Source organism: Chelonia mydas, chromosome 1 (assembly GCF_015237465.2).
Source record: "Chelonia mydas isolate rCheMyd1 chromosome 1, rCheMyd1.pri.v2, whole genome shotgun sequence".
NCBI lineage: Eukaryota > Metazoa > Chordata > Testudines > Cheloniidae > Chelonia > Chelonia mydas.
In genome coordinates, this window is record NC_057849.1 from 133,971,160 (window position 1) to 133,996,454 (window position 25,295).

Sequence of the window (25,295 nt, forward strand, 5' to 3'; positions counted from 1 at the left end):
CCAAAGCACCCTGCAGCCAGTTGCACAGTGGCATAGCTACCGCCATGCACTGCTCTGTGTCAATGCAAGAACTGTTAGTGTGGCTGCACTCTGCCAACACAAGGAGCTAGTGTGGCTGTGCAACAGCGGTTTTGATTAAAGCGGCATAACTTTTGCTAGCAAAACTTTGTAGTGTAGACAAGGCCTAAGAAAGATATACTATTCTAGTCAGTTCTATGACTTTATCTGCTAGATTGAAAAAACCTTCTATCTTCTGTTGTCTTCTCCCATTGCAGATACTTACAGCCTGTGATCAAATCACCACTTAACCTTTTCTTTGATAACCTAAATAGATTGAGCTTCTCAAGTCTCTCACTGTATGGTCTGTTTTCCAGGCCTTAAACCATTTTTGTGCTGCTTCTTCTCTAAACTCTCTACAATTTTTCAACATCCTTCTTAAAGTATGGACACTGGAACTAGACACAATGTTCCAGTAGCAGATTCATTGGTACTGTAGTTAAAGGTAATACAACCTCCTTTTCTTACTCAATATTTACTTGTTTATACATCCAAGGATTGCATTAGCTCCTTTGGCTACAGCTTCCTACTGGCAGCTCACGTTCATCTGGTTGTCAACCATGATTTCTAAGTTCTCTTTAGAGTCCCCTATCTCATAAGTACGGTTTATTTTCTTTATTACAAGTTGTATGACCTTGGCTCACCTGTTAGACCTAAGGGAATTAAAAACCATCGTACAGAGGCACAGAATATGGCCAAATGTTGCTTCTGGTGCTTTGGGTAAAATAGCACATTTTGTAGCAAATGCAGTTAGAAAAGATATGCTCTAATTCCCCCAAAGTGTGTGAACAAAAGGAAATCTGTTCCCATACAAGGCAGAACTTAAAGCAAGAAAGCCAGTGAAACCTAGAAGAAACCCTGGAGGATTCAAAATCCATTCTTCATTCATTGGATCTGTATCCGTTATTTAACAAAAAACAGAAACCCTCATTGTATAAAAGTCAAGGTCAATCTTTTCAACCCGCAGACGATTACAGAAAGGGCTCTTGGAAATTATTCAACGACTATTCTTTCAGGAACAGGAAATCAGGTTCCAGAAATAAAAACCTGCAACTGTAATATCGTGTCCTGAGTCTTCAGCAAAGCCATACTTGTCAGGCTAGGTTTCAAAATCTCAGCTCAAACCTTTTGGACTTAATCCCTTTTGGGGACTGTTTGTCCCTCCCAATGGCGTGGAATATAATTATCTTGAAAAAGTGGATTTGGAGGTTACAGAAAGCAGTAATTCCATCTAGATCCATTCCATGTAGCTGCTGTGCCTCTTAGGATTTATCAGGGGGAAAAGGTATTTTACTCTTCTTGTCAAATCTCCAAAAGAATGAAGGGGATAGTGAGAACTTTGGCCCACTCTAGGTCTGTGAAGATTGAACAAAGTCATTTGAAAGTTGGAGTTAAGAATTGTAACATCAGATCTCATTCCTTAAGTCCTCGGAATTGGTTCTGGCTCTGTACCTCAAGGATGTATAAGTTCAGTTGTCTTGTCAATTACCTTGTTTCAAAGTTGGCATGTGCAGATCTTGTATGCCTACCTTTTGATATAATTGCTTTCAAGGTTTATCCGGAAAACCAGAAAGAAGGAAGCAAAGTTGCAGCTGTTAGTCCCAATTTGGGGCTGTCAGTATTTATAAACATCCTCAGTCTAACGCTGGAGCTTTCAGTGCCTCTTCCAATCAAAAGGGAAGTATTTTACACCTACGCAAAAAGTCCCCACAATTAGCTTTCTGAATTTCATAACCTTAACAGAGAAAGAGAGAAGTTTTAATGATTCTTAGAAGTAGTTACAGGTAATTGTACTCCATCTGCTAGGCAGGCAAAATCTGGAGATTTTCTCTGGGCAGACCGCAAGCCTATTGACCTAGCATCTGCTACCTTTCCCAATGTATTGGACTGTCTCCTAACTCCCAGAAAGAGTTTTCATGATGCTGAGAACTAGCATCTCCCACTAAAAGTCAATCAGAGTTCCTGGGTGAAATATGTGTTTAAGAGCTAAACGTCAGGCACCTATAATTTGAAACTTTACCAGAGTTTTTAACTAATGTAGTGTCTTAACTTCAATCTAAATCAGACTCAGTTTGCCACTTTCTTCCCTAATGTGTTGGGAGTCTCTAAAGTGCATAATTAAAAGCTAACTGCTCTCTGCATATTTAATCTGAAAAAACAGTTGTCCTCTAGACTGCAACTTCTGGGGAAGACCAAAGCTTGGATTCTTATCTGTGTGGACTGTCTTGGTAAATTAATATTTTACATGAAAACACATTTTGCTTTGGAGATCGTCATAGTTCTTGAGCGCCTTAGGGTGCATTCGTATAGAGCCAGAACAATCTTCACAACTTGCCTCAGAAATGTCCCTGTAGTGGATATTTTCAGGGCTGATATTTGGAATACTATCCATGCATTAATATGGTATATAATAGATTTAGACTTTTGTTTGATGGAGTGGTGTTTAGTCTTCATTTAATCTGATCTTCTTCAGACCCACCATCTTTGTAAAGGTCACTGCAGCAAAAATCTCTGAACTGCAGTTACGGGTAAGTAACCTGTCTCCCTTTTCACTTTTTTGAAGTCGTCATCTCTGATAGTAATGACTAATTAAGTGAACATTTAATTTATTGATTAAGGTTTTATAGGATGTTGCTGGGACTGGAAATATGAAGAGTTTAGAGGTTCTGCTGGAGAAAGACTTTCTCCTGCAGAATCTCCTGGCAAACTGGATGAAACTATAATAAAGAATATTGTCAGACATATAGATGTTGAGGAAGAGTCAGCGTGGTTTTAGTAAAGGGAAATCATGCCTCACCAATCTACCAGAATTCTTTGAGGGGGTCAACAAGCATGTGGACTAAGGGGATCCAATGGATATAGCGTATTTAGATTTTCAGAAAACCTTTGACGAGGTCCCTCACCAAAGGCTCTTACACAAAGTAAGCTGCCATGGGATAAGAGGGAGGGTGCTGTCATGGATTGGTAACTGGTTAAAAGATAGGAAACAACAGGTAGGTATAAATGGTCGGTTTTCAGAATGGAGAGAGGTAAATAGTGGTGTGTGTCATTCCCTCCCCCCCTCCCCCTCGGGTCTGTTCTAGGACCAGTCGTATTCAACATATTCATAAATGATCTGGAAAAAGGGGTAAACAGTGAAGTGACAAAACTTGCAAATGATACAAAATTACTAAAGATAGTTAAGACCCAGGCAGACTGTGAAGAGCTACAAAAAGATCTCTCAGAACTGGGTGACTGGGCAACAAAATGGCAGGTGAAATTTAATGTTGATAAATGCAAAGTAATGCACATTGGAAAGCATAATCCCAACTATACATATAAAAATGATGTGGTCTAAATTTGCTGTTACCACTCGAGATAGAGATCTTGGAGTCATTGTGGATAGTTCTCTGAAAACATCCACTCAGCGTGCAGTGGCAGTCAAAAAAGCGAACAGAATGCTGGGAATAATTAAGAAAGGGATAGATAATAGGACAGAAAATATCGTGTTGCCTCTATATAAATCCATGGTACGCCCACATCTTGATTACTGTGTGCCGATATGGTCACTCATCTCAAAAAAATATATATTGGAATTGGAAAAGGTTCATAAAAGGGTAACAAAAATAAGGGGTATGGAACGGCTTCCGTATGAGGAGATATTAATAAGACTGGGAGTTTTCAGCTTGGAAAAGAGATGGCTAAGGGGAGATATGATTGAGGTCTATAAAATAATGACTGTTGTAGAGAAAGTAGATATGAGAAGTAGTAAGCAACCGTTCCTTAACACAAGAACTAGGGGGTCACCAAATGAAATGAATGGGCAGCAGGTTTAAAACAAATAAAAGGAAGTATTTCTTCACACAACACACAGTTTAACCTGTGGAACTCCTTGCCAGAGCATGTTGTGAAGGCCAAGACCATAACAGGGTTCAAAAAAGAACTAGATAAATTCATGGAGGATAGGTCCATCAATGGTTACTAGCCAGGATGGGGAGAAATAGCATCCCTAACCTCTGTTTGCCATCACTTGATGACTACCTCTTCTGTTCAGTCCTTCTGGGCCACATGCACTGGCCACTGTCGGAAGACAGGATACTGGGCTAGTTGGACCTTGTCGGGATTCAATTTAAATCGTTGGTCAGTAAATCTTGATTTCATCTGACACAGATACCCATCGTTAGCTGTTGGCCAGCACAGCCTCCGATGCACCTAGCGCCTTCAGGGATCCCAATCTCTGCAGGCCCAAGATGTGGGGAAAGTCCTGGTCCTGGTGAGGCAGAGCAGAGACCTGGGCTAGGACTGTGAGGAGCAGGAAGAAGAGGAGCCCATGGCCAGGATCTTGAGGAGGAAGATGGGCCCCTGGCTGTGGGGGAGGTGATCCTGTTGCTAAATGGCTCCCGCTTGGGGATGTCCCCCATCTCCGGCTGGTGGGTGGGTGAGTGAGTGAGTAGGTATTGATAGTGGGGCTGCAGGGGGCTCCCTGCACAGCCCCAGGGCCAAAGACAGCAGTGTGGTCTTCCCCCAGCCACGGGCTGGTGATCCTGGCTTTGTCCCACCAGGATCGCAGTCTTCTCCCATCTTACTTTGTGCCTGCAGGAATTGGGTGTCAGTGCCTGTGGGGAACCCCCTGTAGTACCCAGTGTCTCAGTCCTGCTCACTCACTCACTCATGGTTGGGAGTGTGGGAGTCATTTTGCAACAGGGTGGCCTTCTCTGCAGCTGTGGTTTGCCCTCCTTTTAGTCCTGGGGTGGTGGGGGTGAGGTGTCTCTGCTCTGCCCTGCCCTGCCAAGATCTCCGCTTTCTCTGCATCTTGCACCTGCAGGGACTGGATGTCATTAAAGAATTATTTTCTGACCCCTCCCCCCGCCTTGATTTCCCGCAACTCTGAAAATTCAAGTAGATAAAAATAAAGTAAACAAAGCCGCATATTTTCAAAACTATTTGAAAATTAAAATAAATAAAAAATTTATATTATCCATCAAAATACCAAAAACAAATACTGAATTCTGCCAAGCCGTAATATAACTAGGGTACATAGCTTGTCTAGCAAGAATATTTTACAACTGTGTAATTTATGGTAATTCTCAATGGTTAAACTGTAGAAAATTTTAGTTAAAAGGAGTACCTTCACATTAACCATAGCGTACTTGATCTTAAATAAAAAGTAAATATCACAAGACTGAGAATCTCTCCTTATCACTTCAGCAAAAATTTAGAGGAACTTAGTGCACGTGTGAGTTGTACAAATAACCATGCTAAAAAACCATGTTAACCCTTCTCTTTTTTCTATTTTTTTGTCCATTCCACAAAATTAGTTATGCATTAGCAGAGGGACATAGATTAATGGCTACTTGAGACATTCAGCAAATATTAATCAATTTATTTGTTTCATAATTTTGCAGATAACTTCAGGGTTCAACAAATCATCTTTTGTTGTGTACTTGTTACCTCCATTTCACCCCTCACTCTAGTATTCCTAATTTTTATTGATTAGATACCTTTCTAATAGGCTTAGGGCCAAATTCTGTTTTAGGGTACGTACACAAAGTAATCACTGAGTTAAATGGAAATATGTGCAAATAGAACCTTTATGCCACACTACATCATTACTGGTGGAACCACCTACTGTTAAGGTTGCACAGCACTTCCTATTATAAAAATAATATATGATTGTATAATTAAAGGCTCTATCATAATGGATACAGACAGTGGAGCCAAATTAAGGTTGCACAGGCAGCCTTAATTCTGGCATTTCCTAACTTCTGAGTGCTTGATTTTGCAACCTTAATAAAGTTCTTTTGACGTAGTGTTTCTGATTTTTATATACGTGCGTGTGTGTGTGTAATAGATATATTTTATATGCATTTATATATACTCATCAATATCTACATATAAAGATATCAGCCAGCATAATGGTAAAATATCATAATTTTGAACTCTCAATTTGGCAAAAATTAAACATGATGTGTTCGGTCTTCAAATCCATATGTGGAGTCTATGTAGTAACAGAAATCATCCTGGATCATCTAATAAGTTCTACTATTTTCCAATATATGTTTTCTCTTTTTTTTTTTATTTTTTTATTTTCAGTGATCTTAATGGTACGCTGTTTCAGTTGCTTGCTGCGGAAATAGCAAGCAGTTTTTCCCTCTTCCAATAATTGAGGTTTAACAAAAGTATTTGAGAAAGGAAAAACTTGTTTTTAGATATAATCATATATAGCAGTAGTTTCAGAGAGCAAAACCACATAAGAGATCAATATAAAATTTATGAGCAGCAAAGAGAGAAATTAAAAAGTTTTTCAGTACACAATAAAGACGGATGCTCAGAAATCTTTCAAAACCTGCAGAAATATATTTTCTCTATTTTTGTCACATGCCCTTATTCTAAGCACTGTATCACTGTGCGCTTGCATGTGTGTGTATGTATATGTATTATGGTATATATATATGTGGGTGGTATATATATGTATTATTATGGAGAGTCTGAGACTAACCAGGGTGCATGCATGCTCATATATATAATAAAAATAATTAGACACAGTCACTACATCCAAACAGCTAGCAATCTATAAAAGACAAAAAAAAATTTGAAGGGTATGGGAAAGTATCCAGATAATGTGCTTTAACCTTATTGTCAGCCACTGTTCAACCAAAGTAATTTTTTTAACTTTTTGTTACAAAGTACATTTTCTTTACTACTTTCATTTTATACCATTTTTATGGAAGTCAGCATTGATCTAAAAACTGAACCTTCTCATCTGAACAAGTCAATAACAATACCCCCATGTCATTTTCAAAGGTAGTTATCTAAAGTTAAGCAACAAAACCCATAATTAGGCACCTAAATCAATAACCTGATTTTCATAGGTATGGAACCCTCCAGTTCCCATTTGACCTTAAAATAATTCCAATAAAACATCTACCAGTTTGTGGTTTCTCGTGTAGGAAGGCTTGTGCTGTTTTTTGTAATCTAAACCAAAAATTACATATAATGGGAAAATAATAAGATAAATGTATAACCAGTAGGCACTGTGAAATGTGTTTTGAGATGTAAAACTTAATTTTGTTTAATATGATGGCATAGAGCACAGCTGGGAATGGTAGCCCAGGCCAATGGGGGCTGTGGCAAGCGGCGGCCAGCACATCCCTCAGCCCACGCCGCTTCCCGCAGCCCCCATTGGCATGGAACGGTGAACTGTGGCCAGTGGGAGCTGCAAACGCCCGAACCTGTGGACACTGCAGGTAAACAAACTGTCCTGGCCCGCCAGCGAATTTCCCTGTTGGGCTGCGTGCCAAAGGTTGCCGATTCCTGTTCTAGATTAAGGGTGCGGAGGCAGTGCATGGTAGTGTGGCTCGACCTGGCTAATGCCTTTGGGTCCATACCCGACCACCACATCTTTGCCACGCTCCAGGAGTTTGGGATGCCAGAGAACTTTGTGTGATCCAAGAGGTGTACGAGGGATGCAGCACCACCATTTGCTCGGTCGAAGGGGAGACCGCTGAGATCCGGAGCGGAGTTAAGCAGGGCTGTCCCCTCAGCCCCATCATCTTTAACTTCACCAAGGAGCCGTTGCAGCGAGCGATCTCCAATGGCACAGATGGCTTCAACCTCCACAGTGAGAGGGTGAGCGTCCTGGCTTACGCGGATGACCCGGTCCTGACCGCGGATGACCCAGAGAACCTCCAATGTATGCTAGATGCCACCAGTCGAGCTGCCGATTGGATGGGGCTCTGCTTCAATGCAAAGAAGTGCGCAATTCTCCACATTGACGGCAGCAAAAGGGGCTTGGTGCAGATGACAGGCTTCCAGATCCAGGGTGAGCCTGTCATCCCCCTGGCAGAAGGGCAGGCGTACCAGCACCTCAGCACGCTTACTGATTTCCGTGTCCAGCAGACACCCGAGGACACCATCCAGGAGATCTTGCAGGATGCCGCTAAGATCGACGCCTCTCTGCTAGCACCGTGGCAGAAGATAAACGCCCTGAACACCTTCCTGATCCCCTGCATCTCGTTCGTCCTAAGGGGATCCGCCATGGTGAAGGTACCCCTCAACAAGGCAGACAAGATCATCCGGCAGCTGGTGAAGAAGTGGCTGTTCCTTCCCCAGAGAGCCAGCAACGAGCTGGTCTACATCGCCCACAGGCATGGCGGTGCCAATGTCCCCAGCATGGGTGACCTGTGTGACCTCGCGGTGATCACCCACGCCTCATGCCTGCTGACGTGTGCCAATGCCATGGTAAGGAACATTGCAGCAAACACCCTCCATGACACAACAAAGAAGCGGATCGGCAGAGCTCCCTCCAACCAAGACACCGCCACCTTCCTGAGCGGTTCCCTGGATGGCGAATTCGGACGGGACGGACGCGACATCGCTTCACTGTGGTCCCGCACTCGCAATGCCACATGTCGCCTGGGGAAGTGCATCGGCTGCTGCTGGGAGTGGTGCGAGGAGCGCCAGGAGCTGGGAGTCCTGGTGCCGCAGATCAGGTCCAACGACAGCACCATCGTCACCCCGAGCGCCAGGGGTATGCTGGAGAGGACCCTGAAGGCAGCCATCCATTCACTGTACATGGAAACCCTGAAGCATAAACCGGACCAGGGTAAAGCCTTCGAACTGACCAGTAAGTGGGACGCCAGCAACCACTTCCTCGCCGGGGGCGGCTTCAGCCGTTTCGCCAACTGGCGGTTCATCCGCCGTGCCCGGCTCAACTGCGTCCCATTCAATGGAGCCATCCGCCACGGGAACCGAGACAAGCGTTGCAGGAAGTGCGGCTACTCCAATGAGACCCTGCCCCATGTCCTGTGCAGCTGCAAGCCCCACTCCAGAGCCTGACAGCTGCGCCACAACGCCATCCAGAACCGCCTGGTGAAAGCCATCGCACTGCGCCTGGGGGAGGTCGCCGTGAACTGCACCATCCCCGGTACTGACAGCTAGTTGCGACCTGACGTGGCAGTCACCAATGAGGCCCAGAAAAAGATCATCCTCGTCGACGTCATGGTCTCCTTTGAGAACAGGACCCCGGCCTTCCGCGAAGCCTGAGCTCGTAAGCTGGAAAAATACGCTCCCCTGGCTGACACCCTGAGAGTGAAGGGCTACGAGGTGCAGATGGATGCCCTGATCGTCGGAGCCTTGGGCGCTTGGGACCCCTGCAACGAGCGTGTGCTGCAGACCTGTGGGATTGGTCGACGCTACGCACGGCTCATGTGGTGCCTCATGCTCTCGGACACCATCCAATGCTCCAGGGACATCTACATCAAACACATCATCGGCCACCGACAGTAGGTGTGAGCTGGTACGACATCGTGCATCAGCTATGGGAAAGGGACTGAGAGACATTTTCCATTGGACTATATGAACTGGAACCATAAACTCACTGAACATTAAATCCCACAAATGAGGGTAAATCCATCCTCATCATCGTATCCATTCATTATACTCCACACCTGAACATAGCCATTATATGAACAACATACCCCCATATCTCAATGTCTGTACTTTGACCCGTTAAACTTTTACCCCCAATCGGGGAGATTGCAGATTATATATTCCTTACGCCACCCGTTCCTAAACCAGATTTCGTACCCCTTAATAATCTGTACCTTATTCCCTGATAACCAGAAATTTCTGTGCTTAAACTCTGTACTGTTTTTTTACTTCAACAACATCTTAATAAAATTATTAATTCTGTTAGAAACCAGTATGTCTTTCTGTGTATTTGAGGAAAAAGATAGGAAGAAAATTGTTTGTCATGCAGATACTAAAATTGACAAAAATTATTGTATTTTTCTTTAAATAAAAATCATACATAATGCATATCTTTCCAACCCCAAGAAATATTGTCAGTTTCTTAATAAATTCCACTTTTTAATGTAATTGATAAACATTTTCAATAGCTTATATTATTCCATGCTTGCTTAAATGTGCTGAAATCTTTGAGATCTTTTGTATTCCTAAAGAACTGCTGCCCTGAAACTTGCCTAGATTCAATTTTGTAATATTTCTTACATTTACTACAGTAAAAATTTCCATTTTTTAAATTAGATAAATCAGATAAATATGATTCCAGAGACGTGGAAAGATTGCGGCAAGATGATAATTGGGTTGAAAATTATTTAATTTGGCGTCATGATGTTGTGGATGATACATTAAAGATGATTGATGAAAGCTTTCAGTGGAGGAAAGAATACATCGTCAATGGTAAGATGTCATTTACTACTAATTAATACGTTGGTGATGTATATCAGTTTCTTACTGAACTATTCCTGAGGCCCTATATACAGTTTCATTAAGTACCAGTGCAAATGGCTATATAAATTCTTCTTTGTCAAGTTGCCATATCAATCACTAGTTGTGTTTTATAATTTGGTATGGCTCTGGCTGGGTTGTGAGCAGTGGAGCTATTCAATAGCCTAGTGGGCCAAAGATAATTTGGAATTTGAAGGGGTTGGGGAGTTTGCTGGACTTCAGTTCTTTGTGTGTTCCTCTGGTGCAAACCTCTATGGGAATAAAAGTTCCCCTCCTCCGGTCTGAAAATTATTCAGGAGGAGGTGGTCCATACCTGGGAAAACACCTATCCTGCAATGGTCATAAGCTAATAATTCATTATCTCCTCTACTACTGAGAGGAAAGCAGAGTCTTTCCAGATTAATAAAACTAATTAAACCTGTGAAATGTGATCATTGCAGTTATTACTGTAGCGTCCAGAGGCTCCGATCAAAACAGGGTCCCATTTAGGGTGATCAGATGTCCCGATTTTATAGGGACAGTCCCGATTTTTGGGGCTCTTTCTTATATAGGAACCTATTACCCCCCACCCCTTGTCCTGATTTTTCACACTTGCTGTCTGGTCACCCTAGTCCCATTGTCTTTATGTATGTTTATACAGCATGAAGCACAGCGCCTGCCCCAAATAGCATACAGTCTAAATTAAGAAAAGTTGCAACAAGTGGGTGTAACAGAGCGGGAGGGAGGCCAATGCTAACAAAATATTTGTAGGTCTTTTTTTCCTCTAGCCATCTAAATCTACTTTGTTTTCCCCTCTCTTCCCACATAGATGCTAACCTTTCTCTATCTTAGTTTAAAACAAAAAAAGAGGAAAAAATATTAGTTTGCAAATAGGTTTATCCCTCTATTTTACAATTCATTTATCTCACACATGAACATATTTAAAATCATCAAGTTTCTTATTCTGTTTTACGATTAAATGGTATTTTGTAGTGACTTTTTTAAACAGCAAAAATAAGGATGCCCAATATCAGTTTGTTAAAATAATCCTTCTGTTTGCTTTACAGATTTGTCTGAATCTGCCCTTCCAAAATCGTTGTTTGAAAATGGTGCTCTTTACCTGCATGGATATGATAAAGAGGGCTACAAGTTGTGTAAGTTACATGCACTCTTATATTTTCAGTTATCTATTATCTTTTAAAATATATATATAATTATACATGTTCATATTGGAGACTGCTAAAATGCTGGAAGCAATTACTTATCAGGAACTACCTTTGTGGAAATAAATGAGGAGATCAAGTGAATTTTCAATGAATATCTGACAAATAGATCATGGGCAAATGGTTACATTGCATTTTTCATCATGTATTATTAAGACCGTTAGCCATGCTCGCAAGTCTTTTACTAGAGAGGAAAAATCTTTAGTATTCATATTTTGTAGCTTGAAATTCAGCTTTCTCATTGTAGCGTTCATGATCCCATTGTTAAGGTTACGTTCAGTTTTCCTTCATAAACTGGGACAGGAGGTAAAGTTTTGTAATGCAGTTTTAAAATGTTCCATTAAAATGCAATGGTTTTATCTCTTTTGCTGCGAATATATAGCCATCATGAGTCTACAGGACAGTGTATTGTTATTGCAATCATTTGGTACAGCTGTAACATACCATGCTTACACATACTCGAACTGGTCACAAGTTTTCACATCACTGTTTGAATTGAACTTGTTCTGAGAAAAGCCTTAGAATCATAGAATATCAGGGTTGGAAGGGACCTCAGGAGGTCATCTAGTCCAACCCCCTGCTCAAAGCAGGACCAATCCCCAATCAAATCATCCCAGCCAGGGCTTTGTCAAGCCTGACCTTAAAAACTTCCAAGGAAGGAGATTCTACCACCTCCCTAGGTAACGCATTCCAGAGTTTCACCACCCTCCTAGTGAAAAAGTTTTTCCTAATATCCAACCTAAACCTCCCCCACTGCAACTTGAGACCATTACTCCTTGTCCTGTCCTCTTCTACCACTGAGAATAGTCTAGAACCATCCTCTCTGGAACCACCTCTCAGGTAGTTGAAAGTAGCTATCAAATCCCCCCTCATTCTTCTCTTCTGCAGACTAAACAATCCCAGTTCCCTCAGCCTCTCCTCATAAGTCATATGTTCCAGACCCCTAATCATTTTTGTTGCCCTTTGCTGGACTCTCTCCAATTTATCCACATTCTTCTTGTAGTGTGGGGCCCAAAACTGGACACAGTACTCCAGATGAGGCCTCACCAATGTCGAATAGAGGGGAACGATCACGTCCCTCGATCTGCTGGTAATGCCCCTACTTATACATTCCAAAATGCCATTGGCCTTCTTGGCTACAAGGGCACACTGTTGACTCATATCCAGCTTCTCGTCCACTGTAACCCCTAGGTCCTTTTCCGCAGAACTGCTGCCTAGCCATTCGGTCCCTAGTCTGTAGCTGTGCATTGGTTTCTTCCGTCCTAAGTGCAGGACCCTGCACTTATCCTTATTGAACCTCATCAGGTTTCTTTTGGCCCAATCCTCCAATTTGTCTAGGTCCCTCTGTATCCTATCCCTCCCCTCCAGCGTATCTACTACTCCTCCCAGTTTAGTATCATCTGCAAATTTGCTGAGGGTGCAATCCACACCATCCTCCAGATCATTTATGAAGATATTGAACAAAACCGGCCCCAGGACCGACCCCTGGGGCACTCCACTTGACATCGGCTGCCAACTAGACATGGAGCCATTGATCACTACCCGTTGAGCCCGACAATCTAGCCAACTTTCTACCCACCTTATAGTGCATTCATCCAGCCCATACTTCTTTAACTTGCTGACAAGAATACTGTGGGAGACCGTGTCAAAAGCTTTGCTAAAGCCTTGGTCCTCCATTGCTGTGTACTGCCCCTATGCAGTAACAGTATAGGCAACAAGCACTGGCATTGCAGATGCAATGGTGTACTTAGTTTTCCCTGTTAATCCCCCAGTTCTCCTGACCATCTTTCCAGGTTACCTTTGACAGCCCAGAGAACTGTGTCTGTCATATGCAGATGCTTTGGTTACCAGCTGCATGCAGGCCCAAGAATGCTCAAAATAGTGTAGTATCCACTCAGGTCTCAGATTTGCCTACCTCCTCTTGCCTCCCCCTCACCAATCTCATTGAAGGTAGCAGCACTTGAAGAGGTATGAAACGCCCCTCCTCAACTTGTTTTAAAATAATAAAATAGGGAATGAGGTGGGCGGGTATGAGAAAACAATTGTTCATGCTTAATAATATTAGCACTTCAATGATCCCAGTTCACCTTTGTAATCTGACTTTTTTTCAATGGGTATGTGTGAGGTCCCTTTTTTTGCTCCTATTATTGTATGTTTGGGAACAGTTTTCTGTTTATTTAGGTTAGGAGGATGTCTGCATCTTTGCAGTGGAAAAAGACAGACTTCATTTAAATGAAAAAAAATAGAATTTTTAAAATGTAGAATATAGCAGAAAAATGCAGTGAGACCTGACTGAAAATAGCAAATGAGCCTCTGTTGTCTCCTCTCTCCCATGTGTGTTGGGAACCTTTTGTAGTGTCAGTTTATTTCAGAAGCATGTGTATCTTTGTAAATGTAATTCTAAAAATCTGCTTCATCTTTCTGTTCCTGCCAGAGTTATCTAATGACAACAGACAGTGAGAATGTTCAATATTGTCATCCGGAATTGGGCTTTTATTACTCTTTGCCTCCCACAGCACTCCCCATTCCCTCCCCAAAAGATGTCCAATGAGCACACTCGGAAAGTATTTTGTAATTACTTAAGCTTTATTTTTCCCCAAATCAAATATAGACACTACTTCTTAGAAAGTGGTCTAAGGTGGATTGATTTCATAGAATCATAGAATATCAGGGTTGGAAGGGACCCCAGAAGGTCATCTAGTCCAACCCCTTGCTCGAAGCAGGACCAATTCCCAGTTAAATCATCCCAGCCAGGGCTTTGTCAAGCCTGACCTTAAAAACCTCTAAGGAAGGAGATTCTACCACCTCCCTAGGTAACGCATTCCAGTGTTTCACCACCCTCTTAGTGAAAAAGTTTTTCCTAATATCCAATCTAAACCTCCCCCATTGCAACTTGAGACCATTACTCCTCGTTCTGTCATCTGCTACCATTGAGAACAGTCTAGAGCCATCCTCTTTGGAACCCCCTTTCAGGTAGTTGAAAGCAGCTATCAAATCCCCCCTCATTCTTCTCTTCCGCAGACTAAACAATCCCAGCTCCCTCAGCCTCTCCTCATAAGTCATGTGCTCTAGACCCCTAATCATTTTTGTTGCCCTTCGCTGGACTCTCTCCAATTTATCCACATCCTTCTTGTAGTGTGGGGCCCAAAACTGGACACAGTACTCCAGATGAGGCCTCACCAGTGTCGAATAGAGGGGAACGATCACGTCCCTCGATCTGCTCGCTATGCCCCTACTTATACATCCCAAAATGCCATTGGCCTTCTTGGCAACAAGGGCACACTGCTGACTCATATCCAGCTTCTCGTCCACTGTCACCCCTAGGTCCTTTTCCGCAAAACTGCTGCCTAGCCATTCGGTCCCTAGTCTGTAGCGGTGCATTGGATTCTTCCATCCTAAGTGCAGGACCCTGATTTAAATCAAGGGAGTTTAAATCAGCAACTTAAATCACCAAGTGGAAAGCCTCAATTTAAATCCTCCATTTTAATCAACTTTTCCATTTGTACTTCAGTTATTTTCTAAAGAAAGATGCTTCTTATTAGTTGATTATAACATATTGATTCACAACTAAATAAAGCCATTACACTAGATTTGGTGCACCTTTTTGCTACCTAGAGAGTACCCTATAACTATGTACATATATAGCAATAAATACAAGCAATAAATAGCAATTAATATTAGCGATGTATAGCTTAATTTTCAGATTCTTATTGTATATTATTTCCATATGTTAGAGGAGTTGGTGGATTTTGTAAGAGGTCACTTAACACTTACCACTAATATGGTTCTGGTATTCTGATAACTTGTTGAAGTTTTTTTATATACATATGTTTTCTTTGTAGTCTGGTTCAGGGTGAAGTTTCATACAAAAGAGCCTAAACTGCAGTTTGAAAAAAAGAAGTTTGTAGCCTTTTGGTTAGAGCATTATGCCAGAAGAGAGCATGGGAAGCCTTTAACAGTGGTGTTTGATATGGCTGAAACTGGAGTCAGTCACATAGTAAGCATTTTAATTATGATTTCTGTTTAGACTGTGTATAGCTTAATCAAGGCACTCAGTTCCTGTGCAGCACATTAGACCTAAATTATACAGCAAAGGTCCTAGAATCTTGATCTCATAACTGCCCCCTTCTCCCAAACAGTCATGGCAGGTGGCTTTTACGCAGCCAGGCTTTTTGTTCTGTATTTTCTCTTCCCCTTTTGAACTGAGGCAAAGGTTACTTCATTTACTGGGAGGAGAGAGGGTTACCACAGTCACATTTAACAGCAATTGTCTACCCTACTATATCCTGACCCAGTATCTGCCAATGCATCCAAAAATGCCAAATTAGTATGTTAGGTTGTTAGTATTTTTGTTTCCTGCAGTGGAATGGCACCCACTTACAACAGTTGTGAATTTGACCCATACAGCCTGCCTCTAGTTCAGGGATTGGCAACCTTTGGCATGCGGCCCATCAGAGAAATCTGCTGGCGGGACGGGATGGTTTGTTTACCTGCAGCATCCGCAGGTTCAGCCAATCCCAGCTCCCACTGGCCACGGTTTGCCGTTCCAGGCCAATGGGGGCTGCGGGAAGCGGCAGCCAGCACATCCCTCAGCCTGCGCCTTGGCCCACTTAATGTTGATCTCTATTTGTAATGTAGGAATACAAATGTGACAAAGTGTAGAATGTTGGGTGTTTTATAATTTGTTTATGGCCATGATCTAAAGCTTCAAGTCAATAATGTCTTTTGTATTATACTTAAATAACTCTCTATTTCAAGATGAAAATCATGAATTTCATTAGAAGTTTTTTCATTTTAAAAGGTTGTTCTCCGATAATGCGTATTTCCGACTTCTTCAGGATTTCAGTTTGCAAAGCTACAATGACTAGTTATAAATGATATTTCTTTCTGAGTGTCCTCTGCATATTCCCACACGTGGGGTGTGACAACCAGGACAGCCTAGATGTTGGAACCTTCTCGTAGCAGTACGCATGAGAGGGCTCAAGTGTTCCTCCTGCCCTTCCCCTCAGCATTCCTGAACGTTTCAAGGGGGCGTGTCTCTCCTTGCTACCTCAGTTCCTTCAAACCACAGCAGCCGACAGTTGTGAACTGGTACAGTTCCCTTCCACTAAAAAAGATTTAGTGCCTTTAGGGATAGTTTTACTATTAGGTATGGTTAGGATCAATTATAAGATAGGTTTAGATTGTTAGTCTAGGATAAATTTTGTTTTATACTTAAATCTTCTATTCCAACTACTGGTTGCATGCAGATCCAAATCTGAAAAGATCACGTTTTAAAATATGCACATCATTTCCAGTGGTATTTGTGGCATCAGATGCTTGCACTCAATGCCTAGCATGCCTGGGTGAGCTTCTCTCTTTTTTTAAGATGTGTGAACTGCAGCACTTTTACCCTATGAGCAAGAAAAAAGTGTCAGAATAGGCTACAAGTCGTCTTATTACAAGCAGCTCTGAATGCAAATCCTGTCTGTTCTGACCCTTCTGAAGGGCCCGAGACTAAGAACAGGAGGCCAGTGTCAACTCTAGATACTTCCAGATCTAAGCAGAAAACAGTTCAGCATAAGACACCAAGCTCCCGATCCAAAGCGATCATGTTGTTGATACCAAAATCAGCAGATCCAACATCTAGATACTTACTACCTCCACTGGTGGTGGCCTTGTTCATAAGAGCCAAACCATGTGACCGCATCAGCTCTGAATACCCTGGCTCCATTGCGTGTGACAAAGCTGGAGATTCTTCACATCTCTTGGAGCAGGATCAAATCTAATGTATCCATATGTAACGAGTAAAAGCACTCAGGAGAATTTTTGCCCATTCCTTGCTTCAGAGGGTTCCATCAGATCTGTTGAAGCTTTTGGAATCATTGTTGTCAGTTTCTGTGGGTCTTTTGATCACGCTTGTGATGCAAGTGCACATGGAGAAGGGAATCGTAGAATGTCCGGGTTGGAAGGGACCTCAGGAGATCATCTAGTCCAACCCCCTGCTCAAAGCAGGACCAATCCCCAATTTTTGCCCCAGATTCCTAAATGGCTCCCTCAAGGATTGAACTCACAACCCTGGGTTTAGCAGGCCAATGCTCAAACCACTATCCCTCCCCCTTCCCCCCCCCCCCCCATAGGAAGGCTCCTATGAGTCACCCTCTTCCTTCAGTCTATACAGAAGACTCTCCTGCTATAGGGCTGGATCTTTATCTGAAGAGGAAGCTGCCTGTGGTACAAATGGAATATCAGCAGCTAGACCCAGAATTTGATTAATTCTTCTTTTGATGAGAATGTTGGTAGAGCTTGCAGCTTTTCCTAAATAGAATGGTGCCTATGTTAAAGCTCTTGTCACTATCTTAGAGGAGACTTCTTACCGGGTCTTTGATAGTCTCAGCTCTAACTTTGAGTAAAGTCTCTGTGCTGATTTTAGATGGTCTCTGGCAACCAGAAGAATCTATCTGGTCTAATCATGCTTTTTGTCAACTGCTCTCAAAAATGCTGATAAGCTATATCAAATTCCATACGAAAGATTATCTTGCTTACATACTCTTCCTCCGCATAATTCATTGGTAGCAGTTGCAGTGACCAACAGGTCAAGAGGTGGACATCTGCATTCTACAGCCTCTGACAAGGAAGGCAGGAATTTGAACTCAGTGGGGAGGAAAATGATTTGTCCTTTCTTCATCCTTTGTTTGAGAGTAGCTACCAGGCAGCGACGCACTTATGGGACAAAATGTTGAAAGTACAGGATATTTCAACATCTGTTAGACCCAATGCAGCTAGATGTAGCTAAAGAGGGTTCGGGTGATAAATCCTCCTGTCCTGTTGCAGAAGTATGCCTGGCATCACTGGCATAAATACGTAGATCCCCTTGGAGAGTTGATGAAGGTCTGTATATATTACTGTTGTGTCACACATGAAGGAGCAATTGAGGCCCAGTCACACCTTATTTTTGTAAAACCCTCTTTATAAAAGTGTAAAAGAGGAGAAAACACATAACAGGCCCACCCACCAATTCAGAAGGAACACATCCGACACTGGGAGATTGTCTCTCCCCTCTCTCAAGTGGAAAAAGGAGCACTTTGTGTTCTGCCTGGTGGAAAAGATTTATATCCAGAAATCTCAGAAAGACTGAATACATCCTAAATTACTGAGTCCTTTAGAGATCATTAATGCACCTGCATCAGATCTCTGCTGAGTTGGCCAGCTTTGTCATTTCCTTGCAGATGTGCAGCAAATGTTATGAACATAAGTGATGTAGATTTGTGAAGTGGGTAGCTGAAAAACATATAAATCCAGTACAGGCACTATGATTGTTCATAGAATTTTAAATGTTAATTTTTGTCTCAAAATATTAGTGAACTATGATTTCATTAGACATCAAGACAAACAGAACTAAAAACCCCTGATAAAAGGCAAAATATTCTTATCCCTAGATGTTTAACCTCCAATGTACAGAACTTATGTAACTTGCTTGTCTGTCTTCAGTGCAAGCCTGTGCTTGTACTATGTAAGAAAGGCCTAACACTGCCATTTAGAGACAGAGGTTTGTTTCTTCTGTTAGGCTGTAGCTCTTAGGAAAATCTCCTGACCCTTTCCTGAGACCCCAGTTCTTCAAAGACTTAATACAGTACATGTGCTTAACTTTATGCACTGTGAGTAGTCTTAGTGAAGTCACTAGAACAACTTTCAGTTTACATAGTTAAACATGTGTATAAAGCTTTGCAGAATCATCTCCTGAATGAGTAGCATTGCATTGGAAGTTGGGGCAGTATTTGAAAAGTAATATCCTATATATAGCCTGTGTATTTTATTGTTTTACTTTAATTGTGAACTTATCTCGTAAAATCTTTATTACAAAATTCATAGTTTTTATCTAATTAGGTTTTTGAATTATAATTTGTACTACATTTATTATTATTAATTTTTGCCTTTATTTTAGGACTTGGACTTCATTCGGTTCATTATCAACTGTTTTAAAGTTTATTATCCGAATTACCTCTGTAAGTAATATATATTATCCGTTCTAAGGGGGATACAATTTTATAGACTTTGTGTTATGCAATGTTATTTTTATTATATAAATATTCATAACTGATGAGGAGAGAGGTTCTTTTTTTAAGAGATGTGTAAATATTACTTTTTGCATGTGTGGACTGCAAAGGTAAAACCAAAGTAAAGTCGAGAAATGTGTTTGACATGCCCCAGAAACAAGGTGCCATGAGGGCTGGGTAGTTCAGCATATAAATAAGTTCAGTAGTAATGTCTTTTAGAAAAGTGAATTTATGTGCAGCATTCCCCTATCACACCCTCAGACTGGTTAGCGGAGCTAATCAACACACATTTATTAACTTAATTTTGGTTTGAAATTCATATGTAACGTATGAATTTGTATTAAAAGTAAAGAGTCTAAAACAAGTATTTTTGGAGGTACATATTCACCCAGTTGTTCCAGTTTTAGAATTTTTATAAGCATTGAGTTAATATTCATAGATTCCAAGGCCAGAAGGGACTATTGTGATCATATAGTCTTACCTCCTGTATATCACACATGATACAATGTCTCCCAAATAATTCCTAGAGCATATCTCTTGGAAGAACATCCAATCTTGGTTTAAAAATTATCAGTGATGGGCAGTGTTCCCTCTAATTTTTCCCACATAGTGCGGAATTCATTTTATGTGCACCAATATGGAGGTGATGTGTGATGCATCACCTTCATATTGGTGCACATAACAAAATTCATGCGGTGGGGTGGGGCCAAGGAGTTTGGGGTGTGGGAGGGGGCTCAGAGCTGGGGCAGAGGTTTGGAGTGCAGGGGTGTGAGGGCTCCGGCTGGGGGTGCAGTCTCGGGGGAGAGGCCGGGGATGAGGGGTTTGGGGTGCAGGCTGTCCTGGGGCTACTACGAGGAGAAAGTATTCCCCCTAACTCTCTCTCCCCACAGCCCAGGTCCTGCTGTGGGGGAGAGAGGCTCCTCTCCCTGCTGTGGCAGTTCCCGGGCTTGGGCTGTGGGATAGGTGCCCCCCATGGCTGGGTTGGGGCTGGGGCAGTGGCGCCCCTCCCCAAGCCATGGCAGGTCCTGGCTGGGCAGATTCCCTGTGCGACGCTTAATAGGCTGCTGCGTGGCCACACAGCTTACAGGGAATTTAGGTGATGGGAGAATCCACCACAATAATTAACCATTGGAACAGTTTACGAATGACCCTCACTTTTAAAAATTTACACCTTATTTCCAGTCTGAACTTGGCTAGCTTCAACTTCCAGCCATTGTATCTCATTATATCTTTCTCTGCTAGACTGAAGTGTGCATTATTAAATATTTGTTTCCCCATATAGGAATTTACAGAATGTGATTCAGTCACCTCATAACCTTTTCTTTGTTAAACAGGTAAATAGATTTAGCTCCCTGAGTCTATCATAGGGCAGGTTTTCTAATCCTTTAATCTTTCTGGACCCTCTCAATTTTTTAACATCCTTCTTGAATTGCGGACACCAGAACTGAGCACAGTGTTCCAGCAGTGGTCGCACCTGTGCCAAATACAGCGGTAAAATAGCCTCTCTGCTCCAACTTGATATTCCTGTTTATGCGTCCAAGGATCCCATTAGCCCCCTCGGCTACAGCGTTGCACTGGGAGCTCATGTTTAGCTGATTATCCACCATGACTCCTAATTCTTTTTCAGAATCAATATTATAGTTGTGTTGTTTTTTCTGTCTTGTTTCCCCTTCTTTCTTTGTCCATCTCTGTCCCTTTCCTCTTCAGTTTCAGGGTTTGGCCAAAAGTTGGAAGATACTGCTATACCAACTGGCACTCTGTAGCAGCCAAGAGGCTAAAGATTGAGTGGAAATGGACTCTTTCCTATTGTCTCAGAGATGATCCCTCCATGACAGAGTTGAGGCATATTGGTGGGGCTGTATGGGGAAAAACTTGCACATTGTCCATTTTAACCTTCATTATTAATAGATACAAAGCTTCAGTCAGTATTGCCATTTTTCTCTTCCATGACTTCTGAATTCATTTAATTTTTTTTTTCAAGTGAAAATGAAGCTGTAAACGTTTTAAAGTTTAGCTGTTTGAGTGCCATTTTGCTTCTTAAAATAGAAGGTATAATTCTGTTATAGTTGCTAGTATTTCACACAATGAAATTATTCATTAGAATAAAGATGCATATTATTTGCATCTTTCATCTGGCATTTAATACAGTAATTTAAATGAATTCCCTGAATTCAGGATGTGGGTAACCATTCTGGCTCTTATGGGATAATTTTGCCTTTTTTGTATACCAAAACAATACATGCTATGCTTTCCAGTGGGCTTCCTAATACTTCTGTTCATCTTACCATAGGGATAGTTTTGTATACAGATGGAGGAAAGCTAATTTTTTCCTAAAGAAAGTAACCATGGAAACGGAGTGTTCTGCTTTTAATAATCCTCTAATAGTAACACTTTCTCCCCTTTTGGTTATTAATATAGAAATAATATCTTTCTTTTCAATTATCTCTTCTTCCTATTGTCTTTGCAGCAAAGATAGTGATCTTTGAAATGCCATGGATAATGAATGGTAAGTTAAAGTAAACTAAACTAAAAATACTTGTAATTTTCTGTAATAAGTTTAAAAAACCCTGTTCTGATATGATATTAATTCAAACATAAACTCATTTTCTTAGGCTTTATAAAATGTTATTGTGTGTATACATAGAAATATATAACTAATGCATAGGCCAAATTTTTCTTTTAGTTAAGCACATGGTACTTTACATTTGTCAATTATTAGGTCATTGAATGCTTTAGTGTGCAGCTTCCTGGCACAGTGTACTCTGACTCAAAGATTAAATAGTCCTTCTTCAAAGTGCGATCAAGACCTGCATCCCCCTCGCCACTTGCATATCTTGGAAGCCCTCGATATGCAGATTATTTGTTGAAGCCTCCATTTTTGTGGTTCCCTGAAACCCAATCCTCTCCAGGTCCAGACTTGCTAGGCTTCATAAACATTTTTCTCCTGTGGCCAAATTCAAATAGTACATTATGCAGGCTAGGGCCTATGACGTTTATAATTGCCATATATATCTATGCTGATACGTGTACTCCAGTAATCAACCTAGTCAAAACACTTGTTAGACAAGTTTTATTCCTCTATATTGCATGTGCGTGCATAGCTATAAAATTTTTTTGCTGTATGTGCATCTCTATTAAGACTACTTTAGTTTTACATTAAGCAGGTTCAAACCGCTACCATTTAAAAGAACAAACCTGCCAGAGAAATGCTTCATTCTCCTAACTTTTCTCCCACCCAAAATTTCTCCTTACCCACTTCTCCCTCTACCTTCCCTTTCCTCTCCAAAATAAATTACTGGTCTGCGATTCAAGAGGGCTAAATATTTAGTCTTTGACCTGTCACTGCTTCAGTTCATAGTCTGATGAGGTCTTGGGAAGGATGTAAGTAATCACATTAATGTCTGGGTCATGGAATTTGAGCCAGCTTGCTTTAGGTTCATAGAGGACATTTCCAGCAATCGTTGGGAGCAAGTTACCATCAGAGACCCAAAGTCTTGCAGAAATTCTCCAGAAGCCTCGCTTCTTCCCCTACTTCAGCCACCTTTGCAAAAACGGGTTTTTGTCCGTTTCTTGCCCCCAACCCCTGTGTGTAGCATATGTCCTGGACAACTTTGAATTGTGCTGCTTTTTCCAGTAAGAAACTATGCCAAGTCCCGTTCCTCCTTTCCTTTTCAGAGATCCCTTTCACAAGCAGAGGTCCTGGCCCTTATCTATGGTAGAGCTGCTGAATGAAGTTCAATACACCCCTTCAGAAGTCACTATGCCCTTGACAAGATTAGATGCTTATTTTGGGTGGGCAGTACTTCAGTTACTGTCCAAGGAGCTAGTCTCCTGTAGTGGGGCACTTGGAAAACAATATCGCAAGCAGACTGTGTACCAACAATAACTTTTGTTGCCCAAATACATTGCCTTCACTGAGCCAACTCTTCAGTTTTGGAGCACACATCCAAATGAGGTTTCTGGGTGTAGAGGGGTACTGCTTTGGGAAGTGGGGTTGGGGGGCAGGCACACAGGATATTAATATTCTTGTTCTATGGATTGTTGTCAAGGGCACTACCTAACAGCCAACAACTACTCAAAAACATTCCATGACCAAGTGACCGAGTGCAGAACTCTTGCTGTGTGGCTCCGTAGAGAAAATACATTCAGAAGACGAGCTACCACTTGTAAATAATCCCTCTCTGCAAAAGCTAGAGGCACCTGATATTTACTTACTTTTCTTCCCCTGAAGCTTGTGTAATTGGTCTCACGTGCTAATGCAGAGGGAGGCAAATTGTACCAATGAAGAAAACTTAACACAAAACAAACCTACAGAAAATGTGTCTTGTACATAATATATGATACATTATAAAGATTTTATCGGCACACATTTATGATGACCTGTATTACTTGGTTATGACTTTGCCATTCACAGGTAGTACACCAAAGCACTCTTTGTAAATTCATGCCAATAGTTTTTTTTTTATACCACAAAATCCTGGTATGTGCATGTGCTCTTTGCCTAGTGGGACATTTTATAACGGGTAAAGAAACCCTAGATGGACATCTAGCTATTTCACTGAATTCAGTGCTTAGCCTAACATTGTATGAGCATTTATTTACATGCTATCAATGGCAGATAAAACTGCAGTATTTTTCAGGCAGCTTATGTATTATTATTTTTTGTCTAGCTGCTTTTAAAATTGTGAAGGGTTGGCTTGGTCCAGATGCGATAAGTATGTTGAAGTTTACAAACAAGAATGAAGTGCAGGAATACATCAGTGTAGAGTATCTGCCTGCCTACATGGGTGGAATTGTAAGTATATTGAAATTTTAAAATATCTTGTAATTAATAATATCTTCATGCAGTTTTTGTGTGGATATAAATTGCATGATCATTCACTGTAGTAGAGCCAGCTAGCATTTTTCAGATAAGTGTCTGACAGTGTCCACTTTATATTAATAAACTTACAAATTAACTGTTAATGATTTAAGTTCTTTTAAAAATCTCAACTGATGATTTTCAAATTTTTGGTATGTTAGTTTTAAAAAAGCATTTTCATGGCTCTTTTTGTAAGGTAGGAAGTAATTCTGCAACCCTAATTTGGTGACCTCATTTGGGGAATTTTAATGGTGTGAATAGGAAAAAGGGGGTTTTGAGTGTACACAACTGCTGTTTCTCACCTCCCTCCAAAGCCATGATTGAACGAAGACCCTCCAATCCTTTCTCTGGGCTTCCACCCTCTCTAGCTCCTTCTGTTACCCATCATCTCAAGTGTCCTAAAACCCTGGCGTACTTGGCAACTTCTTTAAAAGGAAAGTAAAGCCCAACTGGTTATACTGCACTCCAGTACTGCGTTATTGTCAGCCTTATTCATACATAATATAGTGCATTCTAAATGCTGATGCAGGATAACCAACTTGTGTAAGGGGCATAAATTTGTCACCAAGCTAATAAAAGTAAGTAATTCTGTGATTTCCTATCCTTTTTCCTCAAACTTTGTAACTTTCCTTTAATAATAATTTTTTTTTTTAAAACCCAAGCAGGGTAAAAGTAATACCACTGCCATAGGGGGAGATGTCGTCACCTCTTCTCTCTGCAGAAGAGATGGAGATAGGCAATGACAATCTGCTTTTCCCCCTGCAGCGCATATTGAATATTAATACACCATCATTAAAGAAAAACATAGCAGAATGCTATCTGAGGGACCCTCTTGAGACAAGATAGGGGTTCTGTTCCTTGGATTCAGGGATATGGAGGCATGAGGGACCCACTTTCCTAAACTCCTGT

The 25,295-nt window shown here is 41.5% G+C and overlaps 1 protein-coding gene across 2 annotated transcripts in view; it reads left to right on the top strand.

Annotated features, from left to right (window-relative positions):
• Nucleotides 1–25,295, top strand: part of MOSPD2 (motile sperm domain containing 2) — a 61,953-nt gene that overhangs the window by 7,155 nt on the left and 29,503 nt on the right. For both annotated transcript variants that reach the window (XM_037900735.2, XM_037900741.2), the window contains exons 3-8: nt 10,084–10,239; nt 11,334–11,420; nt 15,332–15,486; nt 19,414–19,474; nt 21,993–22,031; nt 24,196–24,320. In XM_037900735.2, coding sequence (XP_037756663.1) covers nt 10,084–10,239; nt 11,334–11,420; nt 15,332–15,486; nt 19,414–19,474; nt 21,993–22,031; nt 24,196–24,320 — 623 coding nt within the window. The remainder of the gene's footprint in view (nt 1–10,083; nt 10,240–11,333; nt 11,421–15,331; nt 15,487–19,413; nt 19,475–21,992; nt 22,032–24,195; nt 24,321–25,295) is intronic.